This window comes from Portunus trituberculatus, chromosome 28, assembly GCF_017591435.1.
Source record: "Portunus trituberculatus isolate SZX2019 chromosome 28, ASM1759143v1, whole genome shotgun sequence".
Taxonomy (NCBI): domain Eukaryota; kingdom Metazoa; phylum Arthropoda; class Malacostraca; order Decapoda; family Portunidae; genus Portunus; species Portunus trituberculatus.
In genome coordinates this window covers 8,867,918-8,878,555 of record NC_059282.1, presented here as the reverse complement: position 1 = coordinate 8,878,555, position 10,638 = coordinate 8,867,918, and the positions used below count along the sequence as shown (strand labels likewise).

The window sequence follows — 10,638 nt, the reverse complement described above, 5'->3', positions numbered from 1 at the left end:
TTCGTGATTGGTGCGTGGACTGGCGTGATCATGAACATAAGGAATAGATGCTTACTTCATGAATAGCTTGTCTGTGATGGTGTGTTCAGTTGTTTTAAGGGGTTCATGTCTCCCACAGAGTGACTTCCTGCTGGAGTTCTGTGACAACAGCATGAATGGTGACAACAGGAAGGGACCTGGCATGCCCATTCCTCGTGGACCAGGAAACAGAGTGATGCCCAACCACCATTTCCCAGACCTATCCAGCATGGCCTTGCAGATGGAGGACCACACACTGCTGCCTGGACAGTCTTCCAGCCAACAGTGGGATGCTCCAGCCAGCTCCATGTCCTCCCTGTACCAGGAGACAGGCAACAGCCTCTCACCGCTAGGCCCAAACTCTCCGTCGTTGTGGCCACCTCAGTCTATGGACCTGGATGTTGACATCAAATTGGAGCCATTGGATGACCTATCTGTGGATGACCTTCTGGCTGGCCACCCTCTTGGACTCAATCCCACTGAGGACGTGTACCTTGATGATGTCAACCTGGATGACTTGCTCATGCCTGAGCCGCTGGCTGGGCCAAGCCTTGACCAACCTCAGTCTCCCAATACCATGATGGCTGTGCCCCCTGATGAGGTGATGGGCAACCACCGAAACTTTTCCTCTCCTCCACCATCCCTGCCAACCACCGGATTGCGGTACACACAGCCCATCAAGGCAGAGAGCACCTCCCTCTTCTCCCTGCTGGCCTCTTCCTTCCCTCCTCAGGGTGGGGGCTGGCGAGACCCTCTCCTGACAGCTTCTTCCCTCTCCAGTCAGACTACTGGCTCACAGCTGGGGAGCATTGAGGAGTGCCCTAGTGATCAGAATCAACACACTATGTCTCAGTTTCAACAACAGCAGCAACACCAACAACAGCAGCAGCATCATCATCAGCAGCAGCAACAACAACAACAACAACAACAACAGCAGCAGCAACAGCAACAGCAGCAACAGCAGCAGCAGCAGCAATGCTCACCTCAGGCTTCAGAGCCCACCTCAGCCCTCCAGGAGCTGCTGCTAAGGTCTCCTTCTACTCCATTGTCACCTCACCGTGTTTCCTCTCCAAAAGGAACCCCCTCCCCACAGGAACCTCCCATGGGCACATCGGTGCCCCGACCCACATCCTTGTCAGCCGCCAATCCTTTGCTGTCTGCTCGCCTCTCATCGTCAGCCCCAAGCCACAACTTCTCGCTGGAGCAAGCCTGGCAGCGGCGGGAGCCCCGCCAGCATCTCCTATCCACTGGCTCTCTTGCTGAGGAGCTTGGTGGGTCAGCCTCCTCCCTCAGCACAGTGGGGGGTATCCTCTCCCCAGGGGGCCATGACCTCTCCATTGATGAAGGCATTGACTCTGATGAGGCATCAGACAATGAACATTATGATTCTGAGTCAGACAATGGTGAGTAAAATGTCATATCATTGGTATTCATATTCCCAGCACTTCATCATCTCAAAAGTAGCATAGCTGATAACTTTCTTTGTTTATGAAGACAAAGAATTTACCAAATGAATGTTAGGTGCACATTTTACTCTTCCAGACTCGGTGGTGAGTGAGGACACAGGCAGCATCTCTGGCTCATTGGGCAAGAAGGAGCGTTTCTTCTGGCAGTACAACGTGCAAGCTAAAGGTCCCAAGGGTCACCGCGTCACCATCAACCAGCAGGAACGTGACCCCCACAGCCTGCCCTCTGTTATGGATCCCGTGTTTTCTCCACTCTGTTCCATTCAGGGCATCAAGCACAGGTGAGCGACAATGTGTTTGTCTGGTGCTGTGGTGCCTCAAAGTAGTTGTTGTGTTACTTATCTTTTAAGTGAACATATGTGAAATATGAAGCAGTAGCTACATTCATCACAGTCAACAAAGACGCCTTTCCTGCAGCGGGAAGGCTCGCCGCGGCGACGGCAATGACCTTACTCCAAACCCCCGCAAGCTGGTCACTATCGGACGGGAGCTGGAGAAGCTGAACAAGGTGAGCCTTATGGTGGTGGAGTGCACTTGGCTGTTAATGTGTCACCCTTCAGTTCTGCAGGAAGATGACCTGTCTCATTGCTTTTAGTCTTGCTTGACTTAGCATTATAGTTTGTTTATCATTTTATTCACATTTTACTTCCTGCCCTCTAAAGCATGTCTATTTTCCAGACAATAAATGACATGACCCCAGTGTCAGAACTGCCCTTCAATGTGAGGCCAAAATCACGTAAGGAAAAGAACAAATTGGCATCCAGGTAAGGTTATCTCTGGAATTAGTGTTCAGAGATAATACACTAGAGCAGTTTAGTATGTGAATGATATAGTTAGTAAATCTCTTTTGTAACTGTCTTAAACTTTGAAATGTTGTTGTTGACTGGAAAAATTCTAAGTCAGGCTTTATGAAATAAGAGAATTTTATTTTGTCCAGGAAAATTTTACTGAAAACTCCACTTTCAAACAGAGCATGTCGTCTGAAGAAGAAGGCTCAGCATGAGGCCAACAAGATCAAGCTGTATGGCCTGGAGCAGGAGCACAGAGGGATACTGACTGTTATTGAAGACATTCGTAATTCCTTGCTGAGGAAGGTGGAGATGGGTCCCAATGGTGTAATCCCATCTCCTTCACCACACCCTCAGTCTTCCCCTGGCAATGCTCAGTCGTCCCAAGCTGTGCTGTCACAGCACATTGAGAAGTTGTGCAAGCTTATCAACAGTAAGTAAAAATATGGATCATTACCATATGTTACAAAACATGGTGTAATGGGAATGCTTTTTAACATGTTGCTTGTTTTAACATAATAATTTTATATGTATACATATTTAATGAATTGTTTAAAGCATCTGCTAGAAACATTGTGCACAGTAGCTTCATTGATGCCAAGTCAGATTCTACATGCCACTTTTGTATCCATCACTTTGTACTTTTGTCATCTTGGAATCATTACTCATTTCTTAAAGTTGAGAATTCTATAAATAATACTCCCAAGTGTATCTTGTTAATAGGTGTAGGTATTAACATTGAAAATTTGTCCTTTGGTTAGTCTGTTGCCTTCTGGATGATTAATGTTATCCACTCTTCCAGAGCACCGCATTGCTGGCTACACCACGGACTTTGTCAATAAAGTAATTGAAAACTGTCAGAACGGAAACTCAACTGGTGGACTGGAGGAACTGACCAAGATCTTCAGCAATGCCAATCTGGCCAACAGCCCACCCTCATCTAGGGGCACAGCCAGCTTCTCACCTCACTGAGATTCTGGTCTGACAAGCGTCACATGGTGCACACTTAAGGTGCTTAAGGTTTAGTTTTGAGCACTATTCTAAGGTAAGGAGACATGTCCAGTTTTCAAGAACAAGCTAACTGTTGTAGTCTATTCATCCAGCTACTGAAGCAAACAAACTGCACAAGCCCTGCTAAGTCTGGAAACTGAATGCCAATAGGCTGCCACGTTCTCAAGAGTAGTGAACATGCACCACTCAGTTTTTTAAGATTTGACAAGCCACATGCAGCTTGCTGGACTCCAGTCTGGATGACATGTCTATATATAGTAGTGATATCCATGACTTCAAAAGTAGTTATAGGTTTTATCATTCTACACACGTGGTGACCTCATTCTTCCTCACCTGGGTCTTAAGTTAATGTACCATGTGAGAGTGATTTGCTTCTGAGAAGAGTTTTATGATCAGTGATTACAAGCTAAATAAGAACCGGCACTGCAAGTGCTGTGTCTGTGATGGTGGCAGGTGAGAGGAACTAGCTAAGCTGGATCCCTACACCAGACATTGGCTGTGACTGTTTGAGGAACGACTGACATGATACAAAACACATCCAAAGTGTTACTACTGTAGATCTTAGGATACCTGAAGGGCACTGCAGGATAAACAGACCTCTCAGGAGTGCCACCACATACACTGTCCACAGTTATTCACAATTTGAAGCTTATCTCATCATTCTTACAATTCAGTAGTTGTCCCAAAGCATGGGCACATGACTTCTAGAGTTATTTATTTCTGCAGCAACTGTACGATATACAAACACTCTTACCTGGAATAATGACAGTGTCTGAAGTTCAGTCAACACCCAGACACATTATCTAATAATTTAACATGACAATAAGTCTATGGATTGAGTGTGTAAATCAGCCTGTTATTAAAGAAGAGACAAGTTTGTAAGTAGTTGCCATAGAAGACATTTATCACTAAACTCCTGAAGCATTAACTATAAAGCCTGCAAAGGAAACCTTCAGTATTGGTAGAATGAGTTGCCCTGAGGTCCACCAATGCTTGTTCATCACTCAATTTTTGTTGCTGTTGTGGAGAGACTTGTAAATATGTGTTAGTAATTGCCAGGGATGAATGATAACTCCATTTATTCATATTGTACATATATATATATATTTTTTTTTGCAGCTTGTGTCTGCTAATATAGTATCTAATTATCCATTGAACCCGAACATATGTGGTGGTCTGTAGCATTCCTGCTGGTTGATATTTATATAGCAAGTAACCTTAGGATCATACAAAAATGAAACCTTTGTAGCGCAGTGTTTTGATGCTGGGAGAAGACTTGCCATACATCTTGTCTAGCCAGGATAATTGCCTAACAATGTAGATGTTAGTGAGAACTTATGAAATAATCATCCCATAAAGATTGCATTTTTTTTTTTTTTTTTTTTTTCCTCCCTTGGCAAGCTACCACTGTAGCCTATACTCACCTCACGGCAGGGTCTGTATTTAGCACATCCACCTGAACCATAAACCCATAAACCCATGCATATACACACATATAATATATATGTATACAACTGTTAAGTCTCCAAACAGTGACAGTCACATATATGTAGCCTGTCACACATACTACAGCCCATATAATAAGTATATCCTTTCATCTGTGCATGCTGGCCCTTAACAGCTCAAGGAACAAGCTTCACGTTCCTAACAGCACACTCCTTCATTCCCTTGAGTGCAGCTTATGGCCATGAGTGGAAGAAACTGGGAAAGCCTTAGCTTTAAGCCAAGTATTTGCAGTTCTGTTTTCTGCAGTCATTTGGCAGAATACCTGTCCTACCATTTGTTTCTTCTGTAACTTAGTGAGTAGGAAGATCACAGTGAGTACAGAAGAGGCAGAGCTGTAAGTTCAGTTTTGCTTTTTCCTTAAACAATATAGCTGAGACTAGATTCAATAGCAAGGAGGAATATTGTTCTGCTGTGTACACTGAGAGGGAAAGTACCCTCTTTATCATTTTATTCCTAAACGTGTTCTTTCAGTGGTTTCCAGTATTGTCAAGGAAACTAAGCAGCACTATTTCTCGGTCTACCTTCTGGCACACTACTCAGCCAAGTTATTTTCTTTCTCTGAGTTGATCTTTCCTTTATTTCACATTCCAATTCTTTATAGTACATTATTCAAACATTAGGAAGTGCTCAGTGCAGGACGCTTGACTCCTAATATTGAAAGGTGAGGTCTGACGTCAGACATCCTTGGTGTGCAATGGTAGTCAAAATAAACTATTCATCAGCTTGTACAGAACCTTGTCTTTGTATATTAATAGCATACATTAAAATTCATTGCTAATGACTCAGCTCAGCTATGTCATCAATACAAAACAGCTATCTCTGCAACTTTTGAACCAGCTTCCCTCACGGCTGTACAGGAAGTGTTGTACACCTATGGAAGTTTATACAACAGACATGAGTTTGGGCTGTAGAAAATACTTGGTCTGATGAAATTATTCATAAATTTTCTATCATGATAGTGTTAGAAGAAGCTTATTCAACTGTTCCTGATGAGCTTGCTCTCGTACACTTGTCTCCGTTTACTATTAAGGGCACATACAAGGGTCACTGCACTTAAGATGCAACGTTGTGTAGACATGCTGCAAAATGTTTAACCTCTGAGCTTTAGTAATTGTAGGGTACATATGATGTCATGCTACATCTTGATTACTACCGAGTTTCATTTTATTACAGGCCAATCCCTGTATTCAGAACTCATTATATCAATTCATGAGCATAGATGAATGAAAGTGTACTGTGAAGAAGAAAACACAGCATCATCATGCTCCATGATGTTAGGATTACTGTTTAGGCAGAACACATATTCTTACTGTACTTTTAAGATTATATACCATAGACATTTTCAGTTTGACTACAGCCGAATGTGCAGGGAAATTACCCTGCAAGTAAAACCTGTTGTAGTGAGAAGGTGGTATAGTAATAACTTGTAAGGCAGATTATGGCAAGTTTGAACCAGCATATAAGGATGAGTTTGTGTACCTGATAATGTAGGTTAGGATGCCTGGTGCCTATCTAGTCGCACTAATTCTTCAGAGCATTTGTAGCTGAGGTTGTCTGGTGTAGCTCAAGAGTAATAGTAATTGAAAATGGCTAATTAAGTAGAAATGTCGGTGCCGATGAGCTCTTCTGTTTATGTTTCTTCTCTCCAGCATTACCTCATACACTAAAAATATGTTCTGTCCAGTCTGAAGATTGTCATGGTTTTGGGGGTGAGAGTTGAGGGGGGACTTGAGGGTCTTTTACTGTTACAGGTTTTTTTTTTTTTTTTTTTTTTTTTTTTTTACTGTTGCATTGAACAACTGGCTAGCTAAGTTCATAATCAGGATTTGTTTTTCTTATGTGTAATGGAAAAATTTTGCAAGACTTCCTTTAGCAAACCTTGTGTTTTCAGGAGTGTTGTATAGCTGGACTGTACATGTGCATTAGGTGATAGTATAATACACTTCAGTATTTTGTCTTGGAGGACAACATACACTATTATGTTGCCCATTTCTGGCATTCATATGTACTCCTTTTTGGAACTTGAAAAAATTTTTGTTTCATCTTGCATTTTCTCTTGCTCTTTTTAGATCTGAGAATTGCTAGTGTTCCTAAATCAAAATCAACAGGAATTGCCAAATAAAGTTGCTATCTGAGAAATTCTGCCTGCTTAGCACAGCACAAATGACTCCCAGGTTTGGTGGGGCTGCAGTGTTATTGGATGATTAATTTTGTGTGGCAAGTTTATCTGGAAATGTGTAGTAGTAAAAAGTATCAAATCCTCTCCGAGGGATGAAACCGAGCCAAGATACCGTAAAACATTATATATGGGTATTTTCTAAAGCAAGATGTGAAATTCTTCCAAAGTAATATATATATATATATATATATATATATATATATATATATATATATATATATATATATATATATATATATATATATATATATATATATATATATTGCTATAAAAAAATAAAATAAAAAAATTTTGAGATAAATAAACAGCCTGGTACCTGCAGTGCATGGGCAGGGTATCTTGGGGGCATTCCTGACATGGGCATTCCTTGTAGAAAGCTCCCCTAAGGGCAGCAAGGCATTAAAGATGGCAGTGGTTGTGATGTAACATTGTGAATGATGGCATAGATTCTCATCACTGAAAGCTAACATATTGTAGAAAAGACAATCACATGGCAGAGTGCTATCCAGTAATTGCACCTTTTTCACACAATGAAGTGGCTTGTTTTCAGTCCCTAACGAATAGCGCCAATAAGAGAATATGCAATATGCTTAGTTCTCAAACTAAACATTTTTCAAATTTAAGACCACATGCATTTTGGAGTATGTGAATGCAAGAATTGTGGAAAGTCAGCTCCCCTTGTGAGTGAAATCAAGTACAGGAAGTTGACAACCTGAGACTGGCTATGTTCTGATCAGTTAGTAGTGAGTCGATGCAATTGTATGGATTGTCATACCTCAAACTTCCTATGGATTTTAACCTGACAGTCATTGGCCCGGTCTCTATATGCATAAGTAACATCCTTCCTCTACAGGCATTTCAAGTGTTAGCCATGGAGATCACAGCATATTAGTAGGCAACAGACTTATCCAAGGGGCTGAGACCACAGTGAGACAGAGGTGGTGAGCAGGCAGTGTGGGAGATGCTGTATAGATAGTGACGATCTTAGTGGTTGGAAATGTGAGTGGTCATCGGTTAACGACAACCTGTAGTTGCTAATCTAGTGAATAGCAGTTGTTTTCATTATAGGACTATGCTCTCAAACCTGGCTGAACATGCAGTGTTGCCATAGGCCACCTGGAAACTGTTTTGACAGGTGTTTGTTGAATGAGTTGTTTTATTCATAAATGTAATAAGCATGAAATGCATTCATACTAATTTGTAAAATTTCATACCTGCTAATAATACCTGTTTATTTTAAGATCATTTTGTGCCGAGTTGGAGATTTGTCTGTGTTTGCCAAGTCACCACTGGTAATATCACATTGAAATATTTTAGATTTAATAAGTGCAAAACTTAGTGCACCATTGCTTCTTAGTACTGCAGACATTGCAGCCGTCTGTACAAGTGAACTGGGCTCAAATCCCAAGCTAGACGGACATCTTGAGCTCCTACGTTCATACCAAGGTCTGGTCTTTGTTTGGCTAGAAGATACAGTGGGATATACTGTATGCTGTCTCAGCCTTCTCAGAAATTGCCAAGAATGTTTAGAAATTAATTAACCCAAATCGCAGCAAAGACTGTGACTTGTGAAACAATCACAAACCCAAGCCAAAGATCAGAGTTCCATTGGGGAACTGATGGTTGCTAACACGGTCTATTGAAATAGTAGATAGATTCGCTTGAAAAATTATTGTTTAGTTGGCAGTAAAAACTTCAGAAATCCTCCTCCCTCACCCCTTCCAGATTTCCTTATAGTGGTGAGATTCTGTAATTGCATTCACCACACCAATCTTTGCACTAAGAGGAACAAGTAAGCACTTTCATTAACTCCTTTACATAAGTGTAGTGATCCCCCCATATTAAGAGTTCTCCTAAGCATTGAGTACTCTATGCCATCCTTGTTCCCAGCATAATTGTCCTACACCACGTCCTTGATGTGTGCTGCTTCAAGGAATTATGACTTAAAATTTAGAATGACAAGTTATTCCCCATTAATATGTGGTCATTTCCATGTATTCTTCCATGTAGAGATAATGTAAAGTATCAACAATGGTTGCCCCTCTGCTATTTAGTGTTGTATAGCCACTAGGTGATCAGTTTTGTTGTGTGCGTGGATTATACTCTTGTAAAAGAGTTGAGTGAAAGTTGCCCTCCTGTCTATCTCTCACAAATAATCAGGATCTAAAGCATCAGACACAAAATCCCACATACCTCCTTTCTTCCTGCCTCCTGTGTCTACTGTTAGTCATTTACAGATCAATTATCTGTGATACGAATTCAGGTTTAATATATGTCCATATTGAAGAAAACTTAAAAAATAGTATAAAACAAATAATTCCCCAAAAAAAAAAAAAAAATAATGGATGACAGCTGAGAAAATTTCATAATCAGCTTCTGGTGTTGTGTTGTGAAATGACCACACATTTAACTGTTAACTAATTACTACTGATATTGTAGTCTGTAAGGTATATCTATGTTCGTGTATCATGTATGTCATGCATACCCATTGATTATCAGCATATTACATATATAGAGCTGAGAGCATTTAAGGTTATATAGAATCCCAAGAAGGCTCTGATTCTGTGTAAGCCTTTTAAACAGCAAACTAAAACAATCTCTTCCTAGGTCTTTTTTTTTTTTTTTTTATTTTTTTTTTTTTTCTTACTTTGTAGTTGTACATACAAAGTTGGTGCTGAAGTTTGAATTAGTGAAGCAAAATTCATTAAGTGATGGGTGGTACTTTCTTTGCTCCAGTTTAACTCACAAGAAATGTGTTGGTCTGCACAGAAACTTGAGGACTTGCCTACTACCTAGGATGTGATTTAAACACTTATAGTGTATTATTTCCATGTTACTCGTATTAACAAGTGTCTATATTACTGTTAATGAAAATTTGTACATATTATTTTTATATAGCTTTCACTTCTTCAGAGCCTCTTGAAAAATATGAATTCATACCATTTTATAGTTTATGAGGATCAACCAAGTTTGAAAAAGTTGGTTTGCTTCACATTTTAAAGTTTAATTACAGTTTGTTATATACATACATACATTAATATATATATTGTATATTAAAGATCTTGAGCCATTTCTCCTAAATGGTCTTATTTTAGCACATCTGGCTTCAAGTATTCTAGATAGGAAACTATGAACAAGGGACTGCCATATCTTTGTTTCTCCAGGGTCACTCCTTCCCAAGACAGGGAGTGCCAGGTGTAGTTATTTGGTTATCATGGTCTATATTCTGCTTTATCTAAAGAAACATTAAGCACAGAGTTTGTATATTTAAATAAAATAATTAGAACACAATGTTTTTTAATGATATGAGTATCATGAACTGCTTCAATTTATTTTGCCATTATTATTAATCGTAAATGTCTGTCATGCCATGAACTTATATAGTTTGTGGTTTACAGTTTTTCTATTTTATTTTATTATATTTAAATTTTTTTTATTTATTTATTTATTTTTATTTGTTTATTTTTTACTTATTTTTTTTTTTTTATTTATTTATTTTTTATTTATTTATTTATTTATTTTATTATTTTTTTTTATTTTAATTTTTTTATTTATTTATTTATTTTTTTTTTTTTTGTAAGAGGGAAACACTGGCCAAGGAGAAGACCCACTCAGTAACCAGTCCCCTTACAGTGCCAAAAGAATTTATTCAAAAGACAGGGATAAATGT

At 39.7% G+C, this 10,638-nt stretch overlaps 2 protein-coding genes across 7 annotated transcripts in view; one reads left to right on the top strand and one right to left on the bottom strand.

Annotated features, from left to right (window-relative positions):
• The window catches only part of LOC123510041 (protein CREBRF homolog), a 31,173-nt gene extending 20,917 nt beyond the window's left edge, over nucleotides 1–10,256 (top strand). For 5 of the 6 annotated variants that reach the window (XM_045264797.1, XM_045264793.1, XM_045264794.1 and 2 more), the window contains 6 exons: nucleotides 119–1,421; nucleotides 1,561–1,765; nucleotides 1,887–1,992; nucleotides 2,163–2,248; nucleotides 2,455–2,705; nucleotides 3,075–10,256. In XM_045264797.1, the coding sequence (XP_045120732.1) occupies nucleotides 119–1,421; nucleotides 1,561–1,765; nucleotides 1,887–1,992; nucleotides 2,163–2,248; nucleotides 2,455–2,705; nucleotides 3,075–3,244 (2,121 nt within the window). In that variant the 3' untranslated portion in view covers nucleotides 3,245–10,256. The remainder of the gene's footprint in view (nucleotides 1–118; nucleotides 1,422–1,560; nucleotides 1,766–1,886; nucleotides 1,993–2,162; nucleotides 2,249–2,454; nucleotides 2,706–3,074) is intronic. The other variant, XM_045264795.1, reaches the window with a different exon arrangement.
• The window catches only part of LOC123510045 (luc7-like protein 3), a 32,928-nt gene that overhangs the window by 11,236 nt on the left and 11,054 nt on the right, over nucleotides 1–10,638 (bottom strand). The window lies entirely within an intron of this gene.